This window comes from Silurus meridionalis, chromosome 7 (assembly GCF_014805685.1).
Source record: "Silurus meridionalis isolate SWU-2019-XX chromosome 7, ASM1480568v1, whole genome shotgun sequence".
Classification (NCBI taxonomy): Eukaryota; Metazoa; Chordata; class Actinopteri; order Siluriformes; family Siluridae; genus Silurus; species Silurus meridionalis.
In genome coordinates, this window is record NC_060890.1 from 21,784,500 (window position 1) to 21,798,160 (window position 13,661).

Sequence of the window (13,661 nt, forward strand, 5' to 3'; positions counted from 1 at the left end):
TTCCCCTGAGAGAGAGGCTGCTGGAGGCTTTAAGTCTAGGCAAATGTCGCCACTACTACATTTCCCACCAGCCCTTTAACCACAGTGAGGAGGCGGGCATTGAGAATATTCTCAGGGTGCGCTCCCCCTCCCTTCCCGGCTCTTTCTGCAGAACGAAAGATGAACAGACGGTGGGGGGAGGGAGTGAGAGCGATAGCGACCTGCTGTTCTTCTCTTTCGCCTCATCCTCCTCCTGCCTGCTTCGTTCCCCGTCATCAGAAAGCGAAAGCGGTTCGCGGATCAGTCAGGGCCACTCGCGCAAACAAAAGCGCATCCGCACGCTTTGCAGCAGGCATGGCCTGAGCTCTTACAGCGCCATGGGCAACCAGGATGCAAAGCCGAAGCGCTCGGCCCCTGTGGGAGACGGAGAGAGCACGGTGGACGAGTGCAGCTATGCAGATTCCACAAAGAAAGGATTTCACACCAAGAAATCCCACGGCAAGCACAGCAAGGGTGGAGACGGAGGAGGGAAGAAGAAAGGCAAGTCAGAGTCTAAATCAGTCTTCAACATACGCAAGCGGAAAAATCTAGCCAAGGTTAAGGGCCTGCTCAGTGGCTCACGTGAAGATGCTCTGGACTCGCACCACGACGAGCTAGACACCAAAACGCCTGAGCTGTCAGCCGACGAGCTCGGACAATCCGACGCCGAGGACCAGAGACCCGTTCTCTCTGACAACAACAGCAGACGGGAGACGCCGGATGCTCCGGAGAAGAAGGTCAGCTCCGGATCGGATACGGATATTTACAGCTTCCACTCTGCTGCCGAACACGAGGACCTGCTGGCTGACATTCAGCAAGCCATCAGACTCCAGCAGCAGGGAAAAGAGTGGAAACAAAATGGCATCGCCGAGGCTGAAAATAAACATCGCTGCTTCACCAGGTCTGAGCCTTTCACTAAGCTGGAGATGCCACGCTGTCAGGAGAATGGCTTGCACATGTGTCGAACTCGTTCAGAGTGATGCAGATGCAAAGAGAAACACAGAGAGGGAGAGCGAGGGAGAGAAGGAGAAACAGGAGGAGAAGGTTGTTAACGGGAAGATTGGCGCTTCCGAAACATCCCTTTGTGCTGCCGTCACCGTAGCAACTGGGACAAAAGAGCCGGAGGCAGCGCGTGACATCCCTCCCTCCTTTGCTGAGGAGACAGTTGGAGGGGTGCTGAGTTTAGTCACCAAGACGAGCAGTGAGGCCAGCTTTCCAGACTTCTCAGCTTCGTTTGAGAGTGCAGTTGAGGCCACAGAAGAGGTGGAGGAAGATGGCAGCGTGGCTCTTCAGCTCCAAGAGGAGGACTCGAGTTCAGACACGAAACGCCCAGAAACCGGCGCGTCATCGTCATCTCTGGAGTTAGAATGCATGGGCACTGAAGTGTCGACACCTGAGTTAACGGTAGAAGATAAGGAGGAAGCACCGATTGCAAGGAGGAGTAGTATATCTCTCCCACAGTGGCTTCAGCAGGAGAGTCCTGTAGCCACGCGGCACGTGAAGCCCCACATCCCGACAGCCGGCAGTCCAGCAGTGAAACCCTACCCTCCCATTCACCCGTCATACATCAAAACCACCACACGTCAGCTGAGCTCGCCCATTCCATCTCCTGTACCCTCGCCCTCACACAGCCCACACTGCCCACGCCGCTCCCACGAGGCTCCTCCCAACGCAAACACCATCGCTGTCGCTCGGGCAGGACGGAGTCGCATCAAACAGCGGCAGCGTTCTTACAGCGTCACCGGACCCATCAGTCGCTCCGCCGACTGGACCGAAGAGCTCCATCCACTTCCTTCCAAAATCGGCTCAGAGGACTTCCTGGAGTATGGCGGCTCGGAAGGGACTCTACGAACAGGAGAGACGAAGCTCGAGGCTGGTCGCAGGGCTTCAGCCGGACAAGCCTCCACTTGCAGCTTTCAGGATGTGTTCACAGGTAGGGGCGTGAATCTTGTTCTATAAATAAATGGTTATTCTCTATACCTAGCCCTTATGATTTGCTTTTAGAATAGTCATTTGGTCAGATCTGACTGAAATTTCTGGTAGATGTTGTGGGACCTTTTGTTGATTTTAGACTTGATATATGATACACAAGGTAAGATAAGAGAACTTTATTAATCCCAAAGGAAATTCTTTTCCCAGAGACTGCTTCAGAATACAAGAAAACATTTATATAGATTAAAAATAATTGAAATTCTTTTATATACACATTCAAAAATACAAAAATAATGCAAGGCGAACTAACCTATTGCACAAAATATGACTTTTATGTGGCCTTCGAAACCTTTAATTTTAACATTATTATTATTCATATGCTGGAGGAATGATCTGATTATTAAAAGCTTTATTTACCGGGCAAGGGAAGAGATATTGCTGGACTGAGGCATGATAGGAAGTTTCATTCCGAGCCTCTGATAATCACAAAGCAGCTAAATCAGCACATTTCTCTCTGTAAGGAGGATGGATTGGAAGACAGGTGTATAAATAGTTTAAGTGCATGAGTAAGCGAAAGATTAATGTTGGAAAGCAGGACTGAGGGAAGACGGTACTGGAGTAATAAAGATCAACATGGTTTATTCTTTATTATATTCATATATGATCATGCGGTCTGGTTCACAGACGTTTATTAAATAAACTAAACGAAAATTCTTTGTTTTATTAACGTTAGCATTTACATAACTTCATGTACTGCATTGGTTGAAGAGATGCATATCTATATACAAGTGTGATTTATATTGTGCATATATACAGTGGTGAAAGTGATTTCTTATTTTTTGCATGTTTGTCACACTTTAACATTTCAGATCATCTAATCAGAACTAATTTAAATATTAGTAAAAGATAACACAAGTGAACACAACATGCAGTTTTTAAATGAATGTTTTTATTATTGAGGGAAAACAAAATCCAAAACTACATGGCCCTGTGTGAAAAAGTGTTTGCCCCCTGAACCTAATAAATGGTTGGGCCACTCTTGGCAGCAACAACTGCAATCAAGCGTTTGCGATAACTTGCAGTGAGTCTGTTACAGCACTGTGGAGGAACTTTGGTCACTCATCTATGCAGAATTGTTGTAATTCAGCCACATTGGAGGGTTTTCGATATATTGTGTGTGTGTGTAAAATGTGTGCGAGAGTTTTTATCATCCAGCCCAATGCACATTCAAAATCCATAAATATTTTTTCTTTTTAAAAAATAATTCAGGGAAATCCATTTATAAACCTGTTTCATTTAATTTTCCTTTAACTAAAATGATGAATATAAATATGCAGTTTGGTAAAAAATAATAAAACGCACACCCACCCTTTATTCACACATGCGCATTTACTTGTGAAACAGCATGCTGTTTTTCGTACACACACACACCCTATTGCTTTTTCCCCCCTCTCTAAAATCAATACTATTCTCTCGGTTATAGCTTTCTATCCTGACTGATGTCTATCAATAATTCATGCCACTTATAAAGCAGACGGCACCAATTCATCTAAACTTCGTGACCTCAGATGGTACTAATATGGTATTATTCCTTTATACTGGCCAAATGGTCAACATTGAATCACCTGATTTGAAAATTTTAAACCTACAAGCCAATAACTCATTTGGAAATTTGTGTTAATGTAGTTGGATTGTTTGTTCTGTTTGACAGTAACACAGTTTATCAGTGACATGCAGTGAGGTCAAGGACAGGTCAGGCACTGTGCAGACAGAGCCAGATTTACATGTACTGTATAAACCCAGAGGTAAATTCTCAACTTTTAAATTTGCATCAGCAGTATTCAGGCTCCTGCATGCCCCCATGTGGCTGTGGTAACTGTTGTCTCATACTATTTTTATTGCATTTTTTTTTCGGTTGCAAGAAGCTTAAATATCTTGTAAACAAATGTGTGAAATAAGCTACATAGACTATGGAGAGAGATGATTAAGTCTATAAACAGTGGTATTCACAGGCACATGCTTATTCCACACTATACGTTTAAGTTTTAATGTACAATCTGGGGGGTGAGACAGAGCTCTAATCTTCTGCACTCTATTGTGAAATCACTGATTTGAAGAATTTAGCTATAATTTTTGGTAAAAACTCTTCTGACTGTACATGCAAGAATTTTATAACCCCTAATTCTCAAATAATAGTTTGATTGCCATTATTGCCAGTTCATTATATTTATATATGTATTCATATTTTTCTGGAACAAATTCAAGAAAAAATGTAAACACGATAAACAATTGGATTATTTTGCTTTTTTTATGTTTAAAAGATGTGCAAAAGAGCTTTGCAATGGAGCACTTGACCTTTACAAGACAGAGACAAATGTTAATTTCGAAGCTAAAAAATTGTCTGGAAATTGAGGAAAGAAATTGATTTGCAGGTAATGAAAGCATGTATTATAGACTGTCAGCCAGATCAGATGATTTACATCATTTTTTTTTATTCATTTTAAATTGAGCCTTAAAATTCCTAAAAACCCAAATCTGTACAAATTCTCCACTTTCTGTTTGGCTCATTATCCATCTGACACATCCCCTTTTTCTTTCTCCACACCTCTGTCCTTTATCATAAAAGAGCCACATTTATCCTCTACCATATGAGACCGAATCAGGGTTTGGGGGGGCAGGGTGGGGTGTCAGGCTGAGAGTGTGAGCCAATAAATCACATCTGTGGTCTATTAATCACAATCGATGCTGATCGGTCATGCGTCATTGTGTTCAGCATTAGAACGAGTGCTGCCTGATTGCTTGTGGTTTATCTTCTGCTGCTGATGATGTCGTACTGATCGCTGAAATGGTGCAGCGTGTGTGTGTGTGTGTGTGTGTGTTAGTCATAACCTGACAGGGAAATTATTGCTCAAAATTTAAGCTTCGCTCTGCCTCTCTGTCGGTTTTATTTTGCTGTCACTGTGGAGGCGTGATGTGACCGCCCTCCTCAGCCTTGTTATTTTCCTTTCATGCCTGTCAGTCTGTTTTGGCCTCGTGATCCTGTGAAAACGCAAATCCTTCTTTCGCACCCTGAATAAAACCTGTAATGTAAAATAACTCCCATATCGGCTTCATGACGAACTAAACGATAGTAGAACAGTAGTATTTATAACACCAGGCTGTATTGTTTATCCATCAGTCCATTCTCATTGTATTAGTTTGTTTCTTTTTCCCCTCTTACCCTGTTGCTGTCCTTGTTATTGCCTTTTTCGCGTTCTCTCTCAATCCCATCCTTCTCTCTTTCCCGGTCTCTGTTCCTCCACTGTATGTCTTTTTCTGCCTCCATTTATTTTTTCTGTCTAATCCTTTTTCTTTTTCTCTCTTGTTCTTATTTTTCTCACAATTTGCTTTTGTCTTTCTGTCTCTGCTTTTGTTTTTTATTTATTCCTGGGTCTGTCGCCGCCTTTCTGTCTTTAATTTTTTGTATTTCTCTCTCTTTATTTCGTCCTCCATCACTGCTTTTCTGTCTCTTTAACAGTCTCTCACTATATCTGTCCTCTTCTGTCTGGGTGGGTAGTAGCTTAGTGGTTAAGCTTTTGGAATTTAGAATCTGAATGTCGTGACATTAAATGTTCACCACACCAATCTGCCACTTCTGGGGCCCCTGAGCATATCCCCTAACTTGAAGTTGCTCTGTTGTAAGAATGAGAGAAAATGTAAGTTGCTCTGGATGTGGGCGTCTGCTGACACATTTTAGAAATCGATTTTTATATAGTTCTTACAGTGTATTACATTTTACAATCTTGCAGTTATTTAATTTTCTTAGTTTTAAGGCAACAGAAATTGCTAAAATAAAGTCTGGGTTCTGGATTTCTTATGAAAATCACTGCAGTCCAGCACTCGGGGGTCTATATGTTCATTAAACAGAGTGCTGCAATCAGGGTGTTGGGCCCTATGCAATTTGTAAACATTGTCAAATTGTTTATTGCCGCAGCTTTGGCTTACCTTAGGTTTAGTGGCCTGATATTTACACCAATCTGATGAAGAAACCAAGTACATGATCGTTTCTGTCAAGTCCGTTCGTTTTACGTTTAAATACAGTTGCGGCAGCAGGTATGCGATAAAATTTCTAATTGGAGCCGGTACTTCGTTGATTCTGACACCAAGCACATGTTGGCATGTGTTTGGGTTTTTTTGTTAATTCAATAAGATGACTGCACAGTTTCAACAAACATAATGCATATCCAAATGTGACATTACCACAAAATATTAATTGAATATTCTGGAAATCTATCCAAAATGCAGATCATTTGAAAAGCATATCATGGATGTGATTTTGCAAATAATCTTTCTCTAAAAATGTACAAAAATTGAAGGAGAATCTCTTGCAAAATAATGTCTTCAGTTTTCCTATAGTTTTGCCTCCAGCTAGCGCCGTGAGGTAACGGTGACGTCGGCATTAAAAGGGTTTAAATCGTCCAGAGATCGTGTGTTTATGTTTTCCAGAGAGAAATGTCATTTTGCTGCACAGATTAAAAAACGTTTAAGATCAAAAGTGGAGCACTGGATCTTAAAAAAAAAAAAAAAAAAACCCTGAATGACAAAAGAAGCAGTATTTACAGTATTAGAGATGATGGAAATTCGTGAAAAAGACCTCAATCAGGCAAGATTTTCAGCATTCTGCTTCCGATTTTTATTTTTAGACCATTTTATTGCCAAAGTGTCTATCAAAGAATGAACAGAAAAACATAAAAAAATTGCAAAATGTAAAAATAAAAAAATAAAAACAGTAAAAATAAATCAAATTAGGAGCCGTAATGAAATTGCAAGGTGCTATCGTAGATCAAACATGTAATATAGAAATTATATACATTATAAAAATAGAGTAAAATAAACAATGATGGTAAATAAATGTGTCGATCGGTTCTGTAGACTTTGTGTTGATCTTAAAGTGCTCATGGAGTGTTCAGCTCTTATTTTTACGGCTGTGAGGATCGCTTAATTGAGTGTGGTGATTAGTTTAAAGCAGAGGGGTGTGAGAAAGAGGAAGAGGGAGGGTGAACCTGGAGGGTTTTGGAAGTGCAGCATCTATGAATGGGGTGAAAATCAGAAATGCATGAACGAGCTGTGGACAGAAATGCCAGTGTTTAGGATGATCAGAGAAAGCCGGAGAGTTCCCCAGAGTGTGTGAGAATGGTGTGCAGCAGTGTGTCATTCAGACAATTCACCTTCAGTGGGAAAACTCCAGCAAACCTGCAGTTACAGTAGGAATGGTTCAGAAAGCAAACAATGCTCGATTAATAATGCTTTTATTATTATGACCCTTGCGGTGTGTGTGGTCTAGAGTTGTATGAATTTGAGCTTTTAACTGGGCTTTCTGTCATGGGCTTCATTCAACACTGTGTTTGAGCCCAATAATAATACAGTCCTTTATTATCTGATTACTGCAGTTACAAGCACTCAGTGGTCATGTCTTCTGCTTTGTATCCGAATAGATTATAATTCAGCTCTGTTTGATTTTATTGGTCATAACAAAATTTATTTTTATTGGAAAGCTCCAATTTGCTAATAGGATTGGGTCATATGTAATCTGATCCTTGATCTGGAATTGTATGCATCTTTTTTTTTATTTATTTTTTTTATAATTTTTATTTATTTTATTCAATCATGAAAGTATAGCACATCTACCAAATGCTTATAATGAAATCGTTTTTTTAAATATGCATTGTGATCAAAATGCCTATTTGTATTCCATGCACCCTTTTATTTAATTAATTAATTTATTTTTTAATCCATGCATCACATTAACTTTTATTGCTATGCAGCAAATTGAATCGGTGAATCTTGCCATCCCTTGTATTTACTGAGACACTAGGCTCGCTACAAGTGGACTTAAAGACACGTCCTGCTAAGATCTTTGAGCAGTTCGACTCGATTGTGTTCTCCTGTCACTAAACCTGTTTCTTCTTCTTTCTAGGACGTACTCTGCTGGAGAGGTTTTTTCAGCAGCAGGAGAAGTCAGTGTGTGAAGATGAGGCGGAGAAGCTGTGCTCTCGGATCCTGGCTATGGGGCTCCTCCTGCCCTTCGGTGACTGTTTCGGAGAGCAGTTTGGAGGCAGCACTACCCACGTCACCCCACAGTTCAGCGTGAGTCTCTGATCATACTTAGTGGGCGGTTATATACTGTAGCATGCTAATCAGATCTGTGTTGACCATTTTTGAGAATAAGTAATGCATCAGCCTGAACATAATTGTTCTCATGCCAAGTGGTGCTGGTTACCTCAAGATGTTTGCGTTTGACCTCTGATAAACCTCTGCAGGTTTTGAGTTTTAGGTACTAGGGTAAAAAAAAACACACTGTTTTCTCAAAGTGAGCTAGCCCAGCTGATTGAGTCAGTGTTGTGAAGAAGCGGATATCTGTAGGTTAATTGGTCAAAAATACAGGGTGACTGAGGGAAAGGGGATATTTTGGATCTCGAATTTTGCCCCCCTGGGCGTCGGCAATTGTTTGGAACCAGTGCGACTTTATTTAGAACCCCTCGCTATTATTTATAGTGGTGATAGTGTGGATTCTGCGCTAATGGATTTTCAGCACCACTACCAGTTAGGACGTGATGATTAGAGGGTATTTTACTATTAACGATACTGTAGCTAGACGGATCGTATTTGCCGATAACCGATTAGTTTTTAAAATGGATACTGTATAAAAAGCACTCCTTGTTAAAATAATACTGCATTTTATAACCAAAATAAAAAATACTGAATAATGAAAATGTGCTAAATAAATGAAATATGAATATACTGCATTAATAAATAAAATTAGATAATAACAGCTCAACACAGCAATGATGCGTGCTGTGGAACTTAGCGGAGAGGTGCTCCTCACCACTGGCAGATTTAGGCATGGGCGGCTGCCCAGGGTGGCATCATGTAGGGGGCATCATAGGGCGTCAAGACCCAGACACGTTTTTTTTTATTTATTTTTATTTAAACTGTTTATTTGTAAGGTCACATCAATTATACCATGATTGTAGTTATTGTATTAATTGTAGCATTTCATAATTTGCTTATTTAGGATTTGGGTCATTGTGTGGTTCACCCTGAGCACCATTTTAGTTAAAACTGCCACTGCTCCTCCTCACGATGGAAACTACTGAAATTTATTTAATACTCTGTACAAAAGCCTTTGACTGTTCAAAGATGCCTCCTGTATAGAGAAACTATTTGCATGCATTGCTCAGGTGTGGTTTTTGCCCGTCCTTCCACATGAACCTTCTTCAAAATCTTAATTGTTCCATGGACCCCTTTTTATAAACTCTGATATTTAGTTCTATCTATAGATTTTTAATAGGATTCAAGTCGGGTGATTGCCGGGGCCATTCTAGCAGCTTTCTCTGAAACCAGTTGAGTGTTCTTGGCTGTGTGTTTGGAATTATTTTCTTGCTGAAATGTCCACCCTCCTTTCATCGTCATCATTTTGGTAGATGACAAGATGTTTAGCAAGAATCTCAGTAAATTTTTCCATTCATACTTCCTTTAATTATATGAAGTTTGCCTGTACTGTGTGCTGAAAAACAGCCCCACACCATGATGTTCCCACCTCCAAACTTCACTGCTGATATGGTGTTTTTGGGGTGATGTGCAGGGTCAGTTGTCCTCCAAACATGGTGTGTATTTTGGCATCCAAAGAGTAAAATTATGGTCTCATCTGACCAGACTATATTCTTCCAGTATTTTACAGGCTTGTCCAAATGTGCTTCACACTTTAAATGAGCTTCGTCAGGCTTTTTCTTCAGCAGTGGGGGTGTTGTGTGGTCAGTGTGCACACATGGCGGTGGAGTGCATTACTTATTGTTTTTTTTTGTTTGTTTTTTTTTTATAAAAACAATTGTACCTGCTAATTCCAGGTCTTACCGAAGCTCTCAAGTGGTCCTTGGCTCCTTGTCAACTCTTCTGATATTCTTTTCACTCCTTTGTCAGAAATCTTTTGAGGAGCACCTGGTCATGACCGGTTTATGGTAAAATGATGTTCTATGGCCCTAATAGTGCTCACTGGAATGTTTTTGATATCCTTCTGTAACCAATGCCATCAGTATGTTTTGCAACAACAAGGTTGCGAAGGTCTTGAGAGAGCTCTGTGGTCTATTTCTTGTGTGACTCCTTGGTAATGGGACACCTTTATATAGGCCATTAACGCCAGGCAGGACTGCTTTTTAATTACTGATTGATTTCAGCTGGTGTCTTGGCTTTTCATGCCTTTTCACCTTCCTGCCTTCATTTGTTTAATACTTTCCCCTGTGTCATTTCACATTATTATACAACTTTATTTATAGACATGTACAGAGTCTGATATGTTTGTATGTATGGATTGCATGGGTTGTTACCAACATCTGGTAAAGATTTAATGTCAATAGCACCTTTGTGTGTTTTGATTAAATTTCTGATCATAGGAACGAAATGAACAAAATGATCATAAAAAGATTTGTTCATTTTGATGAAGAAACCAAGTCACTTAAATGATCTGATCTTCCTCTCACTGCTCTATGAGGTGTGGCCCAAAGTTTAAAGGTGTTTAATTATTTTGAGGTTGTTTATATGCACATGGTCGTGAGGTTGGAGGTTGATTTAATAGATTGATGGTAATTGATTGGTGACGTGACTGTGTTATGGTTTAAACACACAGAAGTACTTTAAGTTTTGGTTATTTATTTATTTACACACCACACGTATGGATAGTAGTCACTGGGATTTTTGCCTGTACTTTTTGTACTTGTTCATGTTCCCTACCTTAGTTTCATAGCTTTTGAGCAGAGGGGTGTGTGTGTGTGTGTGTGTGTGTGTGTGTGTGTGTGTGTGTGTGTGTGTGTGTGTGTGTGTGTGTGTGTGTGTGTGTGTGTGTGTGTGTGTGTGTGTGTGTGTGTGTGTGTGTGTGTGTGTGTGGGAGAGAGAGGTGCAGTGTCAGTGCTGCAATGGCTTGCTCATTCGCATTTTGTGTATTTTTATGTGAATAAGCAAAAAAAAAAAAGTGCTGATTAAATTATTTTGTTGCACACTCGTGTGTTAAGCCGGACCACTGGCTGAGATCATCACCTGTCTTAGAAGCAAAGCTGCAGGAAAGCCTGGTCTCAGGATGTGTTCAGAGCCCTGCCTCATCTCCCTGTCGTTTATTAGTTCACCCATCGTTTCTTCTTTTTTCTTGTGCCCTGAGTAATTTGATTCTACTGCAGGATTCTCTCTCTCTCTCTCTCTCTCTCTCTCTCTCTCTCTCTCTCTCTCTCTCTCTCTCTCTCTCTCTCTCTCTTCTTTTCTTTCTTTCTTTCTTTCTTTCTTTTACCCCCTTCTCTCTCTTCCCTCTTTTCTTGTCTTTTCTTCCTTTCTTTCATCCTTTTCTCTCTCTACCCCTTCTCTCTTTCTTCTCTTTTCTTTCTTTATCTCTCTCTCTCTACCCCTTCTCTCTCTTCCCTCTTTTCTTGTCTTTTCTTCCTTTCTTTCATCCTTTTCTCTCTCTACCCCTTCTCTTTCTTCTTTTCTTTCTTTATCTCTCTCTACCCCTTCTCTCTCTTCTCTTTTCTTCTGTCTTTTCTTCCTTTCTTTCATCCTTTTCTCTCTCTCTCTCGTCTTTTCTTTCTTTCTCTCTCTCTCTACCCCTTCTCTCTCTTCCTCTTTTCTTCTGTCTTTTTTCCTTTCTTTCATCCTTTTCTCTCTCTCTACCCCTTCTCTCTTTTTTCTCTTTTTCTTTCTTTATCTCTCTCTCTCCCCTTTTTTCTTCCTTTATTTCCTCCTTTCACTCTCTCACTCTCTCACACACACACACACACACACACACAGACACACCCACTCACAGCTCTGGTGTTTTTTTATTATTCAGTGGTTTAAACTCCCTTATACCTGTCTGATTTATATATATTTTTTGTTGAACCACAGAATTTAAAATGCGCTGATGCTTCATGTGGAAATCTCCGCTCTGTTACTATGTACAGAAGGCCGGATGCTGCCACGCGCAGCATGTGGGAAGATGCAGAATGCAGGAAATGTTATTTTTAATACAGAATTGTAGATATGGGGGTTGGACAACTGGCATCTTGTGAGCCAGGACTAAGCTGTGTGTGTGGTTTCAATGCAAGGGCATGTGAATTTTTAGCCGATACGTCATATTTACTCTATTGCTCTGCATGTAAGAGAATGAATAGGCTACCACGTCACCCGTTGTTGCTGTTCCTGCACAGCTGATTGCATGTGCTCTGGGACGATAGCGCACCTCCTCTGCCATCTACTGTGGATACGGCATTACTGCGCCCGGACGCACACCTACTGCATTGCTGCTCCACATTCAGCCCTTGGTGATAAACAGCAGCGTTTCTGAGAAACATGGCTGGTGCTGCAGGGAGCTGTGTAATGGACTTGGTTCAGGACACACTTTGCAGAGTGTTGGATTTTGTGCGTGAGTCACTGCTCGTCGCCATTTCTGCTCATGGGGAGGAGAATGAGCAGCGTCTCGACGTGGCCTGGCTCCAACTCAAACGCACCATCTGCAGGACGTGCAGTCTGCTCCAACATCCGCAGGTTGGGAATAAAAAGGGAGTCGCAGCTGCTTTACCAAACCCTTAATTGTGCTGGAAATTATCATTTATTAAAGCAGGAATGATTTCTTTTTTTATTTTTTTCATGAAATAAATTAGATGAACTCCAATCAAGGAACATTTTTTTTTTTTTTTTTTTTATTTTTTTTTTTTTCCCCCCTCTCTCTCTCAAATATTTATTTGAAGGCACAGGAACATACTTAAATTGTAATATGCTGTCCAACATACTGCAAGTCCATTAAAACTTCCAAAATTTTCGGTTAGATGAGCTGATTTTCGAAAATAGATTTTTATGGCATAATATTAACATACTTCAGCCTAAACTTTTTAAAAACTACTTTTCAGCAAACACCTGTTGCTGAGTGGGAGCTCAGTTTTACTGATCGGAAGGTTGTAGATTTAAGGCCCAGTATCGCCAAGCTCCCACTTTTGTTCCCTTGAGCGAGACCCTTAACCCTCTGTGCTCCAGGTGGGAGAAGGTAGGCCACTAATTTTAGTCTTAATATACACCTGTTTCTAGGGGCGCTGTCATCCTCAGGGGGAATGTTAAAATAGGATTACAAATCTCAAACCAATGTGTGCTGATCTTGGTTGCACTTATAACCAGACGAAGCTTCATTTGTGCCTTAAGGGATTAGGGTTTATTTCAGCAGTGGCATTTTAGGTGTAATTAATGCACATGCAGATGCACCTGTGTTTTGGTTAAATTAATGTTTTGTTTTTGCATGTGGTGCCGTTAATTACTGTGTTTTTAAAAAATATAGCGCATTCCTAAATAAAGATATCCTTTCGCCTTGCTTACAGTATTGCATTGTATCGCAAAATATCGTATCGCAACCAGTGTATTGTGATGCGTATCATATCACCAGATTCTTCCAGATACAGTCCTAATGCTAGTTAGTATTCCATTGCTTTTAGATAAGTAATAAAGTGTGTTAAAGCTGTAGGTTTGATCAGATAATGAATGTGATGACATTGAGTGAGTATCGTGCAGTTCTTCGCTGACTGGTTGGGTTTCTGTACAGATTATAAGATGACCTGATCATCAGGCTGGTTGACATGGCTGATTTTATCCTCTCGTTCATTCTCTTGATGCTTTTTCGCTTGCGTTCATTTGCACAAATATTAAATGATAGCGGTCACTAATGGATA

At 40.7% G+C, this 13,661-nt stretch overlaps 1 protein-coding gene across 1 annotated transcript in view; it reads left to right on the forward strand.

The window, feature by feature from the left end:
* The window catches only part of fmn2b (formin 2b), a 95,142-nt gene that overhangs the window by 4,920 nt on the left and 76,561 nt on the right, over window positions 1-13,661 (forward strand). Inside the window, 3 exon segments of the mRNA XM_046854439.1 lie at window positions 1-903; window positions 905-1,951; window positions 7,907-8,076. The exon segment at window positions 1-903 is cut by the window's left edge and continues 100 nt beyond it. Of these exon segments, the coding sequence (XP_046710395.1) occupies window positions 1-903; window positions 905-1,951; window positions 7,907-8,076 (2,120 nt within the window).